The sequence below is a fragment of the Carcharhinus amblyrhynchos genome, chromosome 33, assembly GCF_965287045.1.
Source record: "Carcharhinus amblyrhynchos chromosome 33, sCarAmb.v2.hapA, whole genome shotgun sequence".
In the NCBI taxonomy this organism is placed as follows: domain Eukaryota; kingdom Metazoa; phylum Chordata; class Chondrichthyes; order Carcharhiniformes; family Carcharhinidae; genus Carcharhinus; species Carcharhinus amblyrhynchos.
In genome coordinates this window covers 1451805-1473626 of record NC_137356.1, presented here as the reverse complement: position 1 = coordinate 1473626, position 21822 = coordinate 1451805, and the positions used below count along the sequence as shown (strand labels likewise).

The window sequence follows — 21822 nt, the reverse complement described above, 5'->3', positions numbered from 1 at the left end:
CACAGAGTATTTGGGTATGAGATCCCTGTGGGATCTGTTGTCTGTCTCGCTTTGTGTCTCGAAGCCCAGATCAGTGTTGTGCTGAATAGGATCAGAGGTGGAATTACAATTTCCTAATAAACTCCTTCCTTCCATCTTTCTCTACTTTCTCAGAAGACTAAGGAAATTTGGAATGTCAGCTATGACTCTCACCAACTTTTACACAAGCCCCATAGAAAGCATTCTTTCAGGTTGTATCACAGCTTGGTATGGACTCCTGCTCTGCCCAAGACCGCAAGAAACTACAAAAGGTCGTGAATGTAGCCCAATCCATCACACAAACCAGCCTCCCATCCAATGACACTGTCTACATTTCCTGCTGCCTCGGAAAAGCAGCCAGCATAATTAAGGATCCCACGCACCTCCGGACATTCTCTCTTCCACCTTCTCCCATCAGGAAAAAGGTACAAAAGTCTGAGATTGTGTACCGACCGACTCAAGAGCAGCTTCTTCCCTGCTGCTGTCAGACTTTTGAATGGACCCACCTTGCATTAAGTTGCTCTTTCTCTACATCCTAGCTATGACTGTAACATTTCATTCTGCACTCTCGTTTCCTTCTCTATGAACAGTATGCTTTGTCTGTATAGTGCACAAGAAACAATACCTTTCATTGTATGTTAATACATGTGACAATAATAAATCAAATCAAAATGTAATTGTACAGATCTGTAAGCCCACCCCCCCACCCCCAAACCCACACCCCCTCTCTCCAGCGTAAACCCAAGCAACCGGACTGATACTGAGTGGCAGCCAGCTATTAAACTGTGAAGGGCATCGCAGCCAATGTTCATACTCAGACCCTGTGCAGGGGGAATGAGAACAAAAAGCTGTGACTATCTCAGGAGTACTGTGGGTAACTAGGGTGAGTGTCTAGTATATAGTGATATACTAACTGTGCTCTGAACTGAGTGACTGTAGCCATGATCTCTGGTACCTGTGTCTTTTCCACTGAGGCTGTGTGCTTGTCACACATTGGACTAATCTCCATCCCTCGTTCTCGTTCCTTGTCTCCCTGTCGGAAAAACTCCTCAAGGATGCGATCTGTCCACTGTCGATACAATTCCAGGGGTTTGGTAGGATTACTCAGATCCGCGCAGTGAACCATATTCCTCATCACCTAGCAACACAAACACAGTCACACTCAGTAGCTATAGCTACCCAATCCTAGAGTAGCCAATGGCAGATCAGTCCCGGATATCAATGAGTTACAATTCCTGTATCTTCGGCCGATTGTTCAGAAATAAAAATCACAAAGTTCTACATGGTACACGGTCAGTATACCCACACACGGCACACAGTCAGTATACCCACACACGGCACACAGTCAGTATACCCACACACGGCACACAGTCAGTATACCCACACACGGCACACAGTCAGTATACCCACACACGGCACACAGTCAGTATACCCACACACGGCACACAGTCAGTATACCCACACACGGCACACAGTCAGTATACCCACACACGGCACACAGTCAGTATACCCACACACGGCACACAGTCAGTATACCCACACACGGCACACAGTCAGTATACCCACACACGGCACACAGTCAGTATACCCACACACGGCACACAGTCAGTATACCCACACACGGCACACAGTCAGTATACCCACACATGGCACACAGTCAGTATACCCACACACGGCACACAGTCAGTATACCCACACACGGCACACAGTCAGTATACCCACACACGGCACACAAGTCAGTATACCCACACACGGCACACAGTCAGTATACCCACACACGGCACACAGTCAGTATACCCACACACGGCACACAGTCAGTATACCCACACACGGTACACAGTCAGTATACCCACACACGGCACACAGTCAGTATACCCACACACGGCACACAGTCAGTATACCCACACACGGCACACAGTCAGTATACCCACACACGGCACACAGTCAGTATACCCACACACGGCACACAGTCAGTATACCCACACACGGCACACAGTCAGTATACCCACACACGGCACACAGTCAGTATACCCACACATGGCACACAGTCAGTATACCCACACATGGCACACAGTCAGTATACCCACACATGGCACACAGTCAGTATACCCACACACAGTACATAACCAGTATACCCACACACAGTACACAGTCAGTATACCCACACACGGCACACAGTCAGTATACCCACACATGGTACACAGTCAGTATACTCACACACGGCACACAGTCAGTATACCCACATACATACCCAGTCAGTATACCCACACACAGTACATAGCCAGTATACCCATACATGGTACACAGTCAGTATACCCACACATGGCACACAGTCAGTATACCCACACACAGTACATAACCAGTATACCCACACATGGTATACAGTCAGTATACCCACACATGGCACACAGTCAGTATACCCACACACAGTACATAACCAGTATACCCACACATGGTACACAGTCAGTATACCCACACACGGCACACAGTCAGTATACCCACACACGGCACACAGTCAGTATACCCACACACGGCACACAGTCAGTATACCCACACACATACACAGTCAGTATACCCACACACAGTACATAGCCAGTATACCCACACATGGTACACAGTCAGTATACCCACATATGGTACACAGTCAGTATACCCACATATGGCACAAAATCAATATACCCAGACAGTCAGTATCTGCAAGCATGGTACACAATCAGTGTACCCAGACACGGTACAGTCAGTATACCCACACATGGTACATAGTCAGTATCCCCAAGCATGGTATACAGTCAGTGTACCCACATACGGTACACAATCGGTATACCCAGGCACAATCAGTATATCCAGACACAGTCCAATCAGTATGCCCAGACACAGGGTACTCTCTGTACCCCCAGACATGGGACCATCCCCTGGAATCAGGGCACATTCATTACCTGGATCCTGTCAGTGTAGTTATCAAGCAGCAGCACTCCGGAGCTGGTCACTTTCTTTGTCTCCACCATAGTTTTTAAATCTGCCAGCAGGCTCATGTGTTTTGACATGTCCGTCGCCAGAACCTGTGCATTGGAAAACCAAAACTCTCATTCCACACTGCACTTTACAACCAATCCAGTGCTTCTGGCATGGAGTCACTTTAGAATATTTGAAATGTGGCAAAATTTATGTGCAAAGTGGGACCTTACCAACAGCACATGCCAGATAAGGTTTAGTGGTATTTAATATCTCATCAGAAAGACAGCTGTAGTAATGTTGCAGCAACTCCTTCATACACTCATAGAGGTTTACAGCATGGAAACAGGCCCTTCAGCACAACTTGTCCATGCTGCCTTTTTTTTTAAAACCCCTAAACTAATCCCAATTGCCTGCATTTGGCCCATATCTCATCGTACCTGTGTTACAATCTAAATGCTTTTTAAAACACAAAATTGTACCCATCCCTACTACTGCCTCTGGCAGCTTGTTCCAGACACTCACCACCCTCTGTGTGAAAAAATTGCCCCTCTGGACAGTTTGGTATTTCTCCCCCCTCACCTTAAACCTATGCCCTCTAGTTTTAGATTCCCCTACCTCTGGGAAAAAGATATTGACTATCTAGCTGATCTGTGCCCCTCATTATTTTATAGACCTCTATAAGATCACCCCTCAGCCTCCTACGCTCCAGAGGAAAAATGTCCCAGTCTATCCAATCTCTCCTTATAACTCAATCCATCAAATCCCGGTAGCATCCTAGTGAATCTTTTCTGCACTCTTTCTAGTTTAATAATATCCTTTCTATAATAGGGTGACCAGAACTGTGCACAGTATTCCAAGTGTGGCCTTACCAATGTCTTGTACAACTTCAACAAGACATCCCAACTCCTGTATTCAATATTCTGACCAATGAAACCAAGCATGCCAAATGCCTTCTTCACCACTCTGTCCACCTGTGACTCCACTTTCAAGGAGGTACAAACATGTACCCCTAGATCTCTTTGTTCTGTAACTCTCCCCAATGCCCTACCATTAACTGAGTAATATAATACAGCATTTGGGGCACTGACCTGCATTCCAGGCTCAAGTCTCAGCGATGGGACTCATCTGACTGTGCTAGTCACTCAGCCAAAACAGGAGAATAGAGGGCAGAGGATTACTCACCATGTGGGGGACAGAGGATTACTCACCATATCAATGACCATTTTGCGCAGGCTCTGTCGCTGCCGTTTGGGGAGATTCTGGAAGATGTCACAGTTTTCCTCTTGAAGGAGTTTGAAGCCCACAGCGAGGTGATGATTCTCCAGGACTGACTCATCGTTATACATGAGTGCCAGCTCAGAGTCTGAGAGACAGGAACCCAATATCAGTATTGGACAAGAACCAATAACCCTGCTAATCAACTGAGAGAGAGATTCTAAAACATACCAAGTACAGAGGGCCAATGCCCACTCCTTACCCACTCTGTACAGTTACACAGTGAGTGATCCTTACCCTGCTGAATAAACAGTGACTCTGTACAGTTACACAGTGAGTGATCCTTACCCTGCTGAATAAACAGTGACTCTGTACAGTTACACAGTGAGTCATCCTTACCCTGCTGAATAAACAGTGACTGTACAGTTACACATTGAGCGATCCTTACCCTGCTGAATAAACAGTGACTCTGTACAGTTACACAGTGAGCGATCCTTACCCTGCTGAATAAACAGTGTCTCTGTACAGTTACACAGTGAGTGATCCTTACCCTGAATAAACAGTGACTCTGTACAGTTACACAGTGAGTGATCCTTACCCTGCTGAATAAACAGTGACTCTGTACAGTTACACAGTGAGTGATCCTTACCCTGCTGAATAAACAGTGACTCTGTACAGTTACACAGTGAGTGATCCTTACCCTGCTGAATAAACAGTGACTCTGTACAGTTACACACTGAGTGATTCTTACTCTGAATAAATAGTCACTCTGTATATTTACACAGTGAGTGATTTGATTTATTATTGTCACATGCTTTAGTATACAGTGAAAAGTATTGTTTTTTGCGTGCTATACAGATGAAGTGTACTGTTCATAGAGAAGGAAAGGAGAGAGTGCAGAATGTACTATTACAGTCATAGCTCAGTTGTAGAGAAAGATCAACTTAATGTGAGGTAGGTCCATTCAAAAGTCTGATGGCAGCTGGGAAGAAGCTGTTCTTGAGTTGGTTGGTACATGTCATCAGACTTGTATACCTTTTCCACGACGGACGAAGGTGGAATATATCCGGGGTGCGTGGGGTCCTTCATTATGTTGGCAGCATGAAGTATAGATGGAGTGAATGGGTAGGAGGCTGGTTTAAGTGATGGATTGGGCTTTGTTCATGATCCTTTGTAGTTTCTTGTGGTCTTGGACAGAGCAGGAGCTATACCAAACCAGAAAGAATGCTTTCTATGATGTATCTGTAAAAGTTGGTGAGAATCGTTGCTAAGATGCCAAACGTCCTTAGTCTTCTGAGAAAGTAAAGGCGTTTCTTAACTATAGTGTCAGCATGGAAGGACCAGGACAGGTTGTTAGTGATCTGGACGCCTAAAACCGTGAAGCTCTCAACCATTTCTACTTTGTCCTCATTGATGAAGACAGGGGCATGTTCTCCTTTACGCTTCCTGAAGTCGATGACAATCTCCTTTGACTTGTTGACATTGAGGGAGAGATTATTGTCACTGCACCAGATTCTCTATCTCATTCCTGTACTCAATCTCATCATTGTTTGAAATCCAACCCACTACGGTGGTGTCATCACCAAACATGAAAATCGAATTGGAGGGGAATTTGGCCACACAGTCATGGATTTATAGAGTGATCCTTACCCCAGTGAATATGCTGCAATTATGAAGAAAGGAAAGCAGAGTTGGCTAAAATGAATTGACAAATCAGTGTAAGGATAGGTCAGTAGAGATGCAGTGAAAAACATTTAAGGGGATATTTCAGAATGCACAGAATAGATGCATTCCGATGAGTAAGAATAAGGCCAACAGATGGACCACTGTCTATAGTTAATTTGAAAGGTTAAAGATAGTATCAAACTTATGGAACAAACATATAACTGTGCAAAGACAGGAGGCAGGTCAGAAGATCAGATAGAATATAAAAAAAACAAATAATGACTAGAAGATTAATAAGGAGGGAAAGATTAGAGTATGAAAGAAAGTTAGCCAGAAATATAAAAACATGGCGTTTTTCTAAATATTTTATAAAGACCTAACAAAGTGAGTATTAGTCCATTAGAATTGAGGCTGGGAATTGATCATGGAAAATAAGGAAGTGGCAGATTAATTGGACAGGTAGTTTACATCAGTCTTTACTGTAGAATATACAAGTAACACCCCAATGAACCAGGAAATGGGAGTGAGGGAGGAACTCAGGAAGATTACAGTGGTACTGAGTAAATTGTTGAAACTGCAGACTGACAAGAAATGGCTCCTCATGGACTTCATTCTAGGTTCTGGAAAAAAGTGTCCACTGATAGTGACAGTGTCCAGTGAGATAGTTAATGCACTGGTTTTAATCTTCTAAAACTCCCTGGATTCAGTGAAAGTCCCATTCGATTAGAAGTTGGGAAATGTAGATCAATTATTCAAAAAGGGAGGGAGACAGGAGTGGGTAAGTGTTGTAGGGATATTGTTAGAACAGCTATTAAAAAAACTGTAACAGGGCATTTGGATAAGCTGAAGGTAATCAGGCAAAATCAAATGGTCTGTGAAAAGAAAATCATGTTTAACTAACTTATTGGAGTTCTTTGAGAAAGTAATGTGAGATGTGGATAAAGGGGAACCAGTGGATGTACTGTACTTAAATTTCTAGAAGGCATTTGCTAAAGTGCCACATTGAAGGTTATTGCAAAAAATAAATGCTGTGGTCTAGGGGTTAACATGTTGGCATGGATCGAAGATTGGCTGGCTAACAGGAAGCAGAGAGGAGTCTTTTTCAGGTTGCCAAGTGTAATCACACTGTTGGGGTTATCCTACAAATCTCCCAACAGCCAATGTGAAGTGGAGGAACTGATATGTCAGCAGATTATGGGAAGATATAAAAACAGCAGGGTTGTGGTGATGGGTGATTTTTAACTTCTCCAACATAGACTGGGACTCTTTTAGTGCCAGGGGTTTGGATGGGGCAGAGTTTGTTCAGTGTGTCCAAGGGTGCTGCTTAAGGCAACATGTAAATAGTCCAACTCGGGAAGGGGCTGTCTTAGAGCTAGTTCTGGGAAACGAGCCCGGCAGGTGACTGATATCTCAGTGGGGGCCGTTTTGGGAACAGTGATCACAATTCTATAGGTTTCAAGATACTTGTAGAAAAGGATAGAAATCCCAGAGTGAAAGTACTAAACTGGGGAAAGGCTAACTACGACAGTATCAGGCAGAAGCTAGGGACGGTAAACTGGGCGCAGCTGTTTGAAGGTAAATCCACATCTGATATGTGGGAGTCTTTTAAAAGTCAGTTGTTAACAGTTCAGGACAAGTACGTCCCTGTAAAAATGAAGGATAAAGGTGGCAAGATTCGGGAACCCTGGATGACAAGAGAGAGAGAGAGATTGTGAACTCTGAAAAAGGAGGCAGACATAAATTTGAGGAAATTGAAAACAGACCAGGCTGTTGAGGAATACAAAGATAGCAGGAAAAAGCTTAAACAGAGACTTAGGAGAGCAGAAAGGGCCATGAAATGTCCTTGGCAGGCAGCATTAAGGAGAATCCCAGGGCTTTCTATGTATATAGAAGGAGGAAGAGGGTAACTAAGGAAAGGGTGTGTCCACTCAAGGACAGTGGAGGGAATTTGTGTGGAGCCAGATGTGGTGGATGGTGAGTGTAAAAGGGTGTTGACATTCTGGGACATGTTGAGATAAAAAGGGAGGAGGTATTGGACGTTTTGAAAAACATCAAGGTGGACAAGTCTCCAGGGCCGGATAGGGTCTCTGCCAGAATACTGAGACGTGAGGGAAGAAATTGCTGAGGCTTTGGCCAAAATCTTTGTATCCTCTTTAGCCATGGGTGAGGTACCAGAGGATTGGAGAGTAGCTAACATTGTTCCTCTGTTTAAGGAGGGCAGAAGAGACATTCTGGGAAATTACAGGCCTGTGAGCCTTACATCAGTGGTGGGAAATTATTGGAGAAGATCCTTAGGGATAGGATGTACTCACATCTGGAAGAGAATAAGCTTATTAGCGATAGGCAGCATGGTTTTGTGAAAGGGAGGCCGTGTCTCACAAACTTGACTGAGTTCTTTGAAGAAGTTACAAAATAAATTGACCAGGCAGGGCAGTGGATGTTGTACACATGGCCTTCGATAACCTTCCTCATGGCAGGCTGACACAGAAGGTGAAATTATATGGGATCTGGAATGAACTGGTAAAATGGATACAAGACTGGCTTGGACATAGAAAGCAGAGAGTAGCAGTGAAAGGGTACTTTTCTAACCGGAGGTCTGTGACAAGCCGTGTTCTACACGGATCAGTGATGGGGCCTCTGTTGTTTGCAATATATATAAATGATTTGGAAGAAAATGTAAGTGGTAAATTCGCAGATGTTACAAAAATTAGGGAGCAGTGGATAATGAGGATTGTTAGACGATACAGCAGGATACAAATCGGCTGGAGACCTGGGCCGAAAGATGACAGATGGAATTTAATCCAGACAAATGTGAGGTGATGCGCTTTGGAAGGTCGACTGCAGAGGGAAAGTATACAGTAAATGGGAAAGCCCTTAAAATTATTAGCACACAGAGGGATTTAGGTGTGCAAATCCACAGTTCCTGATGGTGGCAACTCAGGTGGACAAGGTGGTGAAGAAGGTGTATGGCACTGCTGGCCTTCATCGGTCGGGACGTTGAGTATAGGAATTGGAAAATCATGTTGCAGCTGTGTAAGACTTTGGTTAGGCTGCATTTGGAATATTGTGTACAATTCTGATCGCCACACTGCACAAAGAATTTGATGCATTGGAAAGGATGCAGAAGAGATTTACCAGAATGTTGCCTGGTTTGAAGGATATGGACTCTAAAGAAAGGTTGAACAAACTTGGGTTGTTTTCATTGGAGCGTTGGGAGGATGAGGGGGGACCTGATAGAGGTTTACAAGATTATGACAGGCTTGAATAGAGAGGATAGTCAGAGTCTTTTTCCCAGGGTCAAAGGGTCAATTACTCAGGGGCATAAGTTGAAAGTGAGACGGGGAAAGTTTAAAAGAGATGTAAAAGGCAAGTTTTTCACACAGAGGGTGGTGAATGTGTGGAACGTGCTGCCAGGGAAGGTGGTGGAAGCAGATTCTATAACAACATTCAAGAGACATCTGGATCAATACATGAATAGACAGTGAATAGAGAGCTATGGACCACGTAGAGGCAAGAAAATAATTAGATTAGAGAGGCCTTTGTATTGGCATGGCCTTGGTGGGCCGATAGGCCTGTTCCTGTATTGCGCTGTTCATTGCTCTTAATGAGTGATGTGTCACAGGAATCGGTGCTGGACCTCAACACTTTACAAATTATATAAATGTCTGAGATGAATGGATCAAATTTTCAGATGACACAAAGAAAGGTAAACTTACTAATGATGCCTCCTAAATTCTCATCCAAATCATGAATGTAAATGACAAATAACAGTGGACTCTGCACTGATCCCTGAGGCATACCGCTGGTCACAGGCCTCCAGTTTGAAAAACAACTTTCTACAACCACCCTCTGGCTTCTGTCAAGAAGCCAATTTTGTATCCATTTAGATACCTCACCCCGAATCCCTTGAGATTTAACTTTATGAAACAACCTACCATGCGGTACCTTGTCAAAGGCCTTGCTAAAGTCCATGTAGACAACATCAACTGCACTGCCCTCATCTACCTTCTTGATTATCCCTTCAAAAAACTCAACTAAATTTGTGAGACATGATTTTCCACTCACAAAGCCATGCTGACTGTCCCTAGTCAGTCCTTGTATCTCTCAATGCCTGTAGATCCTGTCTCTCAAAATACCTTCCAACTATTTACCCACCACAGATGTGAGGCTCACTGGCCAGTAGTTCCCAGGCTTTTCCCTGCAGCCCTTTTTAAACAAAAGCACAACATTTGCCACTCTTCAATCTTCAGGTACCTCACCTGTAATGTAATCTTATGTGTTTAAGTTTTCTTTTCTTTTTAAAATAAATGTTTTAATTTAATATTTTAAATCCCCAAAAGTATCTTCTCATGGGCAAAATACAAGAGTAGAGTTATAATAAGTTTGCCAAGTTTCATAAGAACATAAGAAATAGGAGCAGGAGTAGGCCATCTGGCCCTTCGAGCCTGCCCCGCCATTCAATAAGATCATGGCTGATCTGTCGTGGCTCAGTTCCACATTCCCGCCCTCTCCCCATAACCCTTAATCCCCTCTCTTATCAAAAACCCATCAACCCGCGTCTTAAAAATATTTAGCGAGGTAGCCTCCACCACTTCAACGGGCAGAGAATTCCAGAGATTCACCACCCTTTGAGTGAAGAAGTTCCTCCTCAACTCCGTTCTAAACCGCCCCCCCTTTATCTTGAGGCTGTGCCCCCTAGTCCTACTGTCCTTTCTGAGCGGGAAGTCTCTCTCCACCTCTATCCTATCCATCTCATTCATCATCTTATACGTCTCAATGAGATCTCCCCTCATTCTTCTAAACTCTAATGAGTACAAGCCTAGTTTATTCAGCCTTTCCTCATAGCTCAACCCCCTCAACTCTGGCATCAGCCTAGTAAACCTCCTCTGCACTCCCTCCAAGGCCAAAATATCCTTGTGTAAGTACGGCGCCCAAAACTGCACACAGTACTCCAGCTGCGGCCTCACCAATGCCCTATACAGCCACAGCAAGACCTCCCTACTTTTATATTCAATCCCCCTCGCTATGAAGGCCAGCATCCCATTCGCCTTCCTGACCACCTGCTGCACCTGCAAGCTGGGTTTTTGCGACTCATGCACAAGGACCCCGAGGTCCCTCTGCACCGTCGCCTGCTGCAGTTTTTCTCCACGTAAGTAATAGTCCTTCCTACCATTATTCCTACCAAAGTGGACCACCTCACACTTGCTAACATTAAATTCCATTTGCCAGTTCCTGGCCCATTCGCCCAGCCTATCTAGATCCTTCTGCAGACTCTCCACACCCTCCGCACAATTTGCCGTTCCCCCAATCTTGGTGTCATCAGCAAATTTCGACACCCTACACTCGGTTCCCTCCTCCAGTTTCCCTTGGGGTTTGATATGCTCTGTTGGATATTGACTGGTTCTTACCCTGAATAAGCAGTGACCCTGTACAGTTAGAGTGAGTGATGTGAAAATATCTCCCAGTACACACAGGTTCCAAACCTTGCAGAATGCTGCAGCCTTCAGGAGGCTGACAGACATTGGTAGCTTTGCTGAGATCTTTTGCTGGTGCAGTGGCCCTATGTGCTTTTGAATCTTGTCCACCAAGTGTGCCTCGAGTTCAGATCTTCCTCAGTATTGCTGATCATTTAGGGGCTACAATTATGAAAGGGCAGCAAATTATCCAGGACTACTGATCCTGCTGGACAGTAGGTGATGCTGCCTGCAGTTGAATAGCCTGGGGGCTGTCACTCCCTGGGCCCATGAGTCACGAGGGTGATTTTGTAGAACAGGATGTCTGGTTCCCTCAATCCCTGTCATTTCCAGCAAGATTCAGGCATGTGAAAGAGAGGTGAATAAATTAATTCCAGCTTCAGCAGCATCCAGAATAAAGACAGGCTGTTAACAGCCAATCACCAGACAGCCCTTTGCTAGAATTAGGGCCTCAATAGGTGTTGATTATTGTAGCAGGAAGCTACAGTGATTCAGCCCAGATCAATAGAAGAGCGTGCATTTGAAACAGGTCCTATCAGTAAGAGAGCGACATCACCTGAGTGAGGCACAGTCTGAGTACATTTGGCAATCTGGGGCAAAGTAGGGACTTGGTGCAGAGGGGAAAGAGGGAGTCTTCTGTCTTTTCCAGCCTTCAGAAAGCAGTCTCGCTCTGCCGCTGGAGCAGAGGAGAATTTGGTAAGCAAAAGACAACCCTGAGGTAACAAGAAACTGGTAAACTGATTGGCTGATAAGTGCCCTCAATTTACGGGGCTGTGTGAAAAGCTTGTGGTGGGACTCAGGAAAAGTTAGGATTTAATATAATACGGTGATACAAAAGCCCAAAATATAATAGAATTACTGTAGGAAAAGTAAACAGAGTGTCCTCTTGGGTTTAGAAAAGTCCATAACTTGGTGATTATTTATTAAAATATACAAAAGCACGATTAAAACTTAACTAATTTAACTAAATAATTATTGAAACCATATGAAGGATGGCAGGACAGGTGATGTGTCAAGACTACAGCAGGTGGAAGCTCCTGATAACATTGTGACTTGGGACAGAAGTATCGGCAGTCAGTGTTTGAGGAACTTCAGCTCAGAGTCACTAAGCCGGAGGCTGAGCTGCAGACATTGCGACTCATCAAGGAGGGAGAGTGTCACTTGGACACCTTGTTTCAGGAGGTGGTCACACCCCTTAGCACAGGGTCTTCTGGTTTGGAAATTAGTCAGGAACAGGAGGTGTGAATGCAGCTGAGGCAGGTACTGGCAGTCAGGGCAGGAGTGTCAGACTCTGCAGGTTTCAGGATCTCTCAGTGTGTTTGGATAAGAGTGGGGGGGATAAGCTGATGGGCCATGGCACCGTGGTACAGGAAGTCATTCAAGTGGGGGAAGCATATAGTGGTAGAAGACAGTATAGTGAGGGGGACTGACACCGTTCTCTACAACAAAGAGCGAGATTTCAGACAATTGTATTGCCTGCCTGGTGCCAGGCTTCAGGGTATCTGCCATAGGTTGGAGAGGAACTTGCAATGGGAGGGGAAGAATCCCCTCGTCATGGTTCATGTAGGTATCAAAAACATAAGTAAAATAAGGAATAGAGAGTTTGAGGAACTAGGCACTAAATTAAACAACCGAGTGTCCAAGATTCTAATCTCAGGATTATTACCCGAACCATGTGCAAATTGGCACAGAGTACATAAAATTAAAGAGTTGAATAAGTGGCTGAAAGACTGGTTTGGGAGAAGTGGGTTTCGGTTTGTGGGGCCAGTCCTGGGGAAAGTGGGGGATGTATTGTTGAGACAGCCCACATCTGAACCACACTGGGACCAACGTCCTTGCAAACTACATAATGTGGGAGATGGAGAGGGTTTTAAACTAAATAAAACGGGGCATGGATCTGTAGCTTACATCGAAAAAAGATTTGACAGCAGCATTGCAAGACAGCTATTTAGGTAATAATACTCAGAGTGTGACAGGAAGAGACATAATGTACAAACATAAAAAATAGCAGCAAATAGGGTCAAAGGGAGAAAAATGGTAAAATAACAAAATTAATGGCTCTTTGCATATAATATTCAGCACAAGATGAATGGATTAAGATTGCAAATGGAGGTTAATGGTATGGTCATACTGCCATTATACAGACGTGGTTACAAGGAGATCAAAGCTGGGAACCAAGTATTCAGGGGTATGTGAATTTTTGTAAGGACAGACAGGAAGGAAAGGATGGTGGGATAGCTTTGTTAATGCAAGGAGGAATAAGTATGATAGAGAATAATAGAACCCTACAGTGCAGAAAGAGGCCCTTCAGCCCATCGAGTCTGCACCGAACACAATCCCACCCAGGCCCTACCCCCATTTCCCTACATATTATACCCACTAATCCCTCTAACCTAACGCATCCCTGGACACTAAGGGGCAATTTCTTAGCATGGCCAATCAACCTAACCCGCACATCTTTGGACTGTGGGAGGAAACCCACACAGACATGAGTAGAATGTGCAAACTCCACACAGACAGTAACCCGAGCCGGGAATCGAACCCAGGACTCTGGAGCTGTGAAGCAGCAGTGCTAACCACTGTGCTACTGTGCCGCCTAATGATCTCAAAAGTGTAAAATGTGGAATCCATACAGGTGGAGGGAAAAAATAACAAGGGGAAGAAAGCAGTGGTGGAATAGTCTAAAGGCCCCCTGACAGTGACCGTAACATGGCAGAAATTAAATTTTAGTTTGAAAGTAAGAAACTTGAGTCAGAAACAACTGTGTTATTTTAAATAAGGGTAAATACACAGAACCAGGACAGAGTTGGCGGGCATGGACTGGGAAAGGAGTTTAGCAGAAAAGACGGATGATCAACAATGGTAAACATTTATAAAATTGTTCATGACTCACAGCAAAGATATATCCCAGTGAGGAAGAAGGATTCTAGGAAAGGGATTAATCAAGCCTGGTTAACCAAGGAAGTTCAGGATAGGATTAAACTGAAAGGAAAAACATCCAACGTGTCAAAGATTAATGGCAAGCCAGAGGATTGGGAACACTTTAAAAACAAACAAAAGATGACCAAAAGTAATCAAGTGGGAGAAGATAAACTACGCGGATAAACTAACAAGAAATATAAAAATAGTAAGAGCTTCTTCACATATATAAAAAGAGAGAGGTCAAAGCCAACATAGGTCCCTTAGAGAATTCGGAATAATAATGGGGAATCAGAAAGAGACAGGAATTAAGTAAGTGCTTTGGATCAGTCTTCACAGTGGAATACACAAGTAGCATTCCGGAAGTAATCAAGGGACAAAGCGGGGAGGAAATAAATACGGTAATTATCACTAGAGAGGAAGTACTGGGAAAATCAATGGGGCTCAGGTAAATCTCCCAGAGTTCAACAACTTTAGACAGCAAGCTTCTTCCTCCATCTTAAATCCACCCCCCCCCAACTTTGTAGCTCCCTGCCGCCCCCCCTCCCCAACTTGGTCGCCTTTCTCAGGCTGTTCAGTTGCTCCCATTAACACCTTTTGCTATCCCATCTTTTGCTGCTTTTAGCACTCTTCATCCCTTCATTAACACTCCCCTTTGTCTTGTGTCCATATCACCTCTGCCCCAACCTATCCCTGGTCTTCTATTTTGCCCCACATCCTTTGCCCCCTTTTCCACAATATAATTCTCTACATTTCTACTCTGTGTCAGTTCAGTAGAAGGGTCATTTAGATCTGAAATGTTAACTCTGTTACTCTCCATAGATGCTGCCAGACCTGCTGAGTCTATCCAGCATTTTCTGTTTTTATTTCAGGTTTCCAGTATCTGCTGTATTTTGATTTTATTTAGTCGCCTGGACCTGACGGGTTGGATTCAAGGATATAAGAGCTACAGAGATGGTGGATGCACTATTTGTAATCTTCCAAGAATCCTTAAATTCTGGAAAACTCTTGAGAGAATTGGAAAATTGCCAATGTAACACCCTTATTCAAAAAGGAAGAGAGACAAAACACAGATAACGAAGGACCAATTAGCTTGACATTTGTCACTGGGAAAATATTAGTGGATTATAAAGGATGGTAGCAGAGCATTTAGAAATATACAATCGACTAGACTCAGCAAAGCATTGCGAAGGGGAAAATCCTGCCTGACAAATCCATTGGAATTCTTTGAAGGGGTAACAAGCAGGATGGATAAAGGTATTTGTGTTCCCCGTTGCAGTTCAGTAAAGGAGGAATGAGTTCCGCTTCTTCATAAACTATCTTTATTTCTTTGATCCAACTCCACATAGAATTCTCCACCAATCCTCACTGCCACCTGTAACCCTTTATATATTTTGACAAGGTGCCGCATAGGAGACTGTTAATTAAGTTAAGTGCCAACGGTGTTAAGGGTAAGATCCTGGCATGGATAGAGGATTGGCTGACTGGCAGAAGGCAGAGAGAGTGGGGATGAAGGGGTCTTTTTCAGGATGGCAGCTAGTGACTCATGGTGTGCTTCAGGGTCAGTGCCGGGACCACAGCTTTTCACAATATACATTAACGATTTGGAGGAAGGAACTGAAGGCACTGTTGCTAAGTTTGCGGATGGTACAAAGATATGTAGAGGGACAGGTTAGGAGAGTGGGCAAAGAAATGGCAGATAGAATACAATGTGGAAAAGTGTGAGGTTATACACTTTGAAAGGAGGAATGGAGGATAGACTGTTTTCTAAATGGGAAAATGCTTAGGAAATCAGAAACACAAAAGACTTGGGAGTTCTTGTTCAAGATTCTCTTAAGGTTAACATGCAGATTCAGCTGGCAGGAAGGCAAATGCAATATTAGCATTCATGCAGAGAGGGCTAGAATACAAGAGCAGGGATGTACTTCTGAGCCTGTATAAGGCTCTGGTCAGACCCCATTTGCAGTATTGTGAACAGTTTTGGACACCATATCTAACGAAGAATGTACTGGTCTTGGAACGGGTCCAGAGGAGGTTCATAAGAATGATCCCTGGAATGAAGAACTTGTCAGATGGGGGAACAGTTGAGGACTCTGGGTCTGTACTCATTGGGAGTTTAGAAGGATGAGGGGGGGGATCTTATTGAAACTTACAGAACACTGCGAGGCCTGGATAGAGTGGACGTGGAGAGGATGTTTCCACTAGTAGAAAAAACTAAAGCAGAAATGAGGAGAAATTTCTTCAGTCAGAGATTGGTGAATCTGTGGAACTGTTTGCCGCAGAAAGCTGTGGAGGCCAGATCATTGAGTGTGTCTTTAAGACAGAGATAGATAGAATCTTGATTGATAAGGGGATCAGGGGTTATGGGGAAAAGGCAGGAGAATGAGGATGAGAAAAATATCAGCCATGATTGAATGGGGGAGCAGAATTGATGGGCCAAGTGGCCTAATTCTGCTCCTATGTTTTATGGTCTTATATATCAATGACTTCTATTGAATAATTGACATCAAATTAGGACTTAATTGGAAGGTCTGTTAACCCATCCCTAACAGAGGGGAGCCAGTAGATGTAATATACTTAGATTTCCAAAAAGTGTTCAAAAAGGTACTGCACAAAAGACTAAAGGTAAGAATCCATGGTGTTGGGGTAGAATATTAGCAAGGATTGAAGATTACACAGCTAATAGAAGACTAGAGAGATGGGAAAAGAAGAGCACTTTTAGGATTGCAACCTGTAACTGGTGGATCCACAGGGATCAGTGCTGGGGCCACAATTATTTACAATATATATTAATGATTTGGACAAGGGAAGTGAATGTCCTATTGCCAAGTTTGTGGATAACAAAAATTGGGGGAACAGGCAAGTGGTGAAGACGACACAGTGTCTACAGAGGGACACAGGTTAAGTAAGTGAGCAAAAACTTGGCAGATGGAATATAATGTAGGAAAGTGAAGTTCTGCACTTTGGTAGGAAGAATAAAGAAGCTGAATATTATTTAAATAGACAAAGACTGCAGAAAGTTGCCACACAAAGAGCTTTGGGGCTCCTTATATATTAATCACAAAGAGCTAGCAAATGGAATGTTGGACTTTATTTCCAAGTGAATGGAGTATAAAAATAGGGAAATCTTATTAAATCTACACAGGGCACTGGTTAGATCACACCTGGGAATAACGTGAACAGTTTGAGTCCCAAATCTAAGGAAAGGTATATTGCAGCCGTGCCCTTTTCTTTATGTTACAGCTGTATAAGGTGCTGATGAAGCCACATCTAGAATACTGTGTACAGTTTTGAGAAAGGATATACTGGCACTGGAGGGGGTGCAGAGGAGATTCACTAGGTTGATTCCAGAGTTGAGAGGGTTGGTTTGAGGAGAGACTGAGTAGGCTGGGGCGATACTCATTGGAATTTAGAAGTAGAAACATATAAGATTATGAAGGGAATAGACAAGATAGAAGCAGGGAAGTTATTTCCACTGGTGGTTGAAACTAGAACTAGGAGGCATAACCTCAAAATAAGAGGAAGCAGATTATGGACTGAGTTGAGGAGGAACTTCTTCACACAAAGGGATGTGAATCTGTGGAATTCCCTGTCCAGTGAAGCAGTTGAGGCTGCCTCATTGAATGTTTTTAAGGATAGATAAATTTTTGAACAGTAAAGGAATTAAGGGTTATGGTGAGCGGGCAGCGGGTAAGCGGAGCTGAGTCCACAAAAAGATTAGTAAGATCTTATTGAATGGCAGAGCAGGGTCGAGGGGCCAGATGGCCCACTCCTGCTCCTAGTTCTTATGTTCTTATCACACTGGGGAATAATGTCCCAAATCTAAGGAATGATATATTGGCATTGGAGGCTGTCCAGAGAAGGTTCACTAGATTGATCCAGATATGGAGGGATTGGTTGGGCCTGCACTCATTGGAGTTCAGAAGAATGAGAGACAACTTTATTGAGACATATTGGATTCTGAAGGGCCTTGAGAAATTCAATGCTATGAGGTTGTGGGAGAGTCCAGGACCAGGGGGGCATATTCTTAGAGTAAGTGATTGCCCATTTAAGACAGAAATGAGGAGGAATTCATTACCACAGAGAGGTGTACAGGTTGAGGGAGATGGATGTTTAATCAGTGAGGAATCAAGGTTATGGGAACATGGAGGTTGAGAATTTGCAGATCAGATCAGTCCCGATCTCATTGAGCAGACCAGATGGGCTGAATGGCCTCCTTCTGCTCCTGCATCTTATGGTCTCCCCAGATCAGCTTCCAATTCCATAAAGGCTGTGGTACAGTGGTCACGTTACTGGAACAATAATCCAGAAATTGAGAGTTTAAATCCTGTTGAAACAGCGTGAGAAACTTCAGGTAAAAAAAATCTAGAAATCATTAATTGGTGATCAGTAACAGTGACATTTAGCTGTTGGATTGTGTTGAAAAATGAAACTTGGTTCACTAATGTTTAAAGTTTATTTATTAGTGTCACAAGTAGGCTTACATTTACACTGTAATGAAGTTATGTGAAAGTCCCTGAGTTGCCACATTCCATTGCCTGTTCGAGTACACTGAAGGAGAATTTGGCACGGCCAATTCACCCTAACCAATCGTTTTTCAGATTGTGAGGAAACTGGAGCACCCGGAGGAAACCCAGGCAGACGTGAGGAAAACAAGCAGACTCCGCACAGACAGTGACCCAAGCTGAGAATCAAACCCGGGTATCTGACGCTGTGAGGCAGCAGTGCTAACCACTGTTCGGGAATGGATAGGAAACCTGGTTTTCCTATCCTTTCCTGCTCCAGTTTCTAACAATAAGAAGTCTCACAACACTAGGTTAAAGTCCAACAAGTTTATCTGTAACATGTGCTTTCGGAACACTGCTCCTGATGAAGGAGCAGCACTCCGAAAGCTTGTGCTACCAAATAAACCTGTTGGACTTTAACCTGGTGTTGTGAGACTCCTGACTGTGCCCACTCCAGTCCAACACCGGCACCTCACCATCATCCAGTGCTTAACCACACAGTTGACTCCTATTTGTTCTCTGGAGCAGTCATTCAGCTGTAACAAAGCACTTAATCAAGAAGGCACCGAAAAGCATAATGAGAACCTTGCCAGAAATGGCCCCATCCCGAGAGTGCAGAGGAATGTAAGTGTCAGAGATGGGTTTAATACTCACTGGTGTTGATGAGGAACTGATTGGAAACTCCTGGGTGATCCACATCATGAATCGCAGCAGCAAACAGTGCAGCAAGCGTCTCCAGATCAGTGAAGACAGCCTGAAAATAAACAGAAACAGGTTCAGTCAGAGAAACCCAGTACAGCGGTGACCACTCTGCTTTTGCACATAATAGACAATAATTCCTCTCTCAGTCAATGTGAGCCAGCTGACCGAGGGCAGCAAACAGTCATCCGGGAAGAATCAGAGCAATTGGAGTGACAATCTGTCCTAGAGGCCAGGCACAGAGACTGCAGACAGAGCAGGAGTTACATTCACCCTGGAATTAGTGGGTGTCTGTCACTCCCACAGTGTGGAGGAGGTACACTGAGCAAGAGTGAAATATACTCACATCAAGGGCTGGGGTAGACAGCAGTACATGTGTAGACTGGGTGACATCAGCTGCATGCAAGCTGTTGTGGTAGGCAACATCGGCATGGTAATGGTCTTCCAGTGTCATCATGTATGTGAGGAAAGTGTCAACTGGAATCCGGAACGTCTTCATCAAATCCCTCTCCTGAAATAAACACAGAGAGCGATCCTTACCCTGCTGAATAAACAGTGACTCTGTACAGTTACACAGTGAGTGATCCTTACCCTGAATAAACAGTGACTCTGAACAGTCCCACCCATGCCCTTTCCCCATAACCCCATGTATCTACCATAGCTAGTCCCCCTGACACTAACGGGCAATTTTGCATGGCCAATCCACCTAACCCATCTTTGGAGTGTAGGAGGAAACCAGAGCACCCGGTAGAAATGCACGCAGACATGAGGAGAACATGCTAACTCCACAGAGACAGTGACCTAAGCCGGGCTTTGAACCCGGGTCCCTGGTGCTGCGAAACAGCAGTGCTAATCACTGTGCCACCACACTGTCCCCACAAGAGAGACAATTATAATCCAAAATGACAGTGCACTCCATCAAGGACTTGATCTGATGCTTGATCTTAGCCAAAAGGCTAACTCACTCCACACCCTAACACATACATACAGACATGGTGCACCCTCACAGTGGGTGAGTGAGTGAACACCCTGAGACACAGTGAGCCAAATGCAACCTGATTGGTGCTGCTGTTAAATGGGAATCAAAGAGTAAATCTTTGAAGAATGGGACCTGGAGTCTATCTGAAGAAGAGTCTTGAAGGACTTTTGTGGCTAAAAATGGTGCCATACATAGAGGGTGAATAATCCTGTAAATCTCTGGGATCTACCTTTTTTGTATCTGATAGTTAGTTTGATTTGATTCGATTTATTATTGTCTCAGGTATTGGGATACAGTGAAAAATATTATTTCTTGCATGCTATACAGACAAAGCATATCATTCATAGAGTGAATAGGGGGAAGAGAAAGATAGGGTACAGAGTACAATATTGCAGTTACAGATAGGGTGAAGACAAAGATAAGCTTACTATATGATAGGACCATTCAAAAGTCTGATAACAGTAGAGGAGGTGTTCTTGAGTCTGTTGGGATATGTTTTCAGACTTTTCTATCTTTTTCCCAGTAGAAGAAGGTGGAAGAGAGAATGTCCGGGTGTGTGGAGTTTGTGATTATGCTGGCTGCTTTTCTGAAGCAGTGGGACGTGTAGATGGAGTCAATAGATGGGAGGCTGGTTTGAGTGATGGACTAGGCTTCATTCATGACCCTTTGTAGTTCCTTGCTGCATTGGGCAGAGCAGGAGCCATACCAAGTTGTGATAAATCTGGAAAAGATGCTTTCTAAGGTGCATCTGTAAAAGTTGGTGAGAGTCGTAGTCGAATTTCCTTAGTCTTCTGAGAAAGGAGAGGTGGTGGGCTTTCTTAACTATAAGTCAGTGTGTAATTTTTAACTGTGATTTGCTTGCTAATTCGTGTTTGAATAATGTTGATTTTGGTTTGAAAGTAAAATCTTGTCCATTTGGCTTTCCATTGAGGTCAGCTGGTTAATTTGATTATTTAGGTTTGTTGATCACTTAGTGATGGTACTAACAGTGAGAGACCATTACACCAACTAAAGAGTGACCTCTGTGCAGTTACCCAAAATAACCCTGACCTTTAAACTACCAGTTTGGCGAGTTGTGTTCCTACCTGGAAGATGGCATACATGATGCAGCTGAGTGGTCTGTTGTTAGAAAACTCCGAAACCCGGAAAATGTTAAGGCCCCAGATATTCAAATCATCCAATTCCTGGAAGAAACAGGACAACACTCTAAACACAGTACGAATGCGACACACTAAACACAGCCCCAACATTCTCAGTGGCCTTATCAATCACTCTCCTTCCATCATAAAGTCCAAAGTGGGGATGTTCACTGGTGATTGCACAATGATCATTCACTACTCCTCAGATACTGAAGCCATCCATCTTCATCTGAAGCAAGACCTGGACAATATCC

At 44.0% G+C, this 21822-nt stretch overlaps 1 protein-coding gene across 4 annotated transcripts in view; it reads right to left on the bottom strand.

Moving 5' to 3' along the window:
* pde4a (phosphodiesterase 4A, cAMP-specific) overlaps positions 1–21822 on the bottom strand; it is a 349369-nt gene that overhangs the window by 7109 nt on the left and 320438 nt on the right. For all 4 annotated transcript variants that reach the window (XM_080216649.1, XM_080216648.1, XM_080216650.1 and 1 more), the window contains 6 exons: positions 21515–21613; positions 19797–19961; positions 19406–19505; positions 4182–4336; positions 2955–3077; positions 974–1156 (listed from right to left, as the gene is read on the bottom strand). In XM_080216649.1, coding sequence (XP_080072775.1) covers positions 974–1156; positions 2955–3077; positions 4182–4336; positions 19406–19505; positions 19797–19961; positions 21515–21613 — 825 coding nt within the window. The remainder of the gene's footprint in view (positions 1–973; positions 1157–2954; positions 3078–4181; positions 4337–19405; positions 19506–19796; positions 19962–21514; positions 21614–21822) is intronic.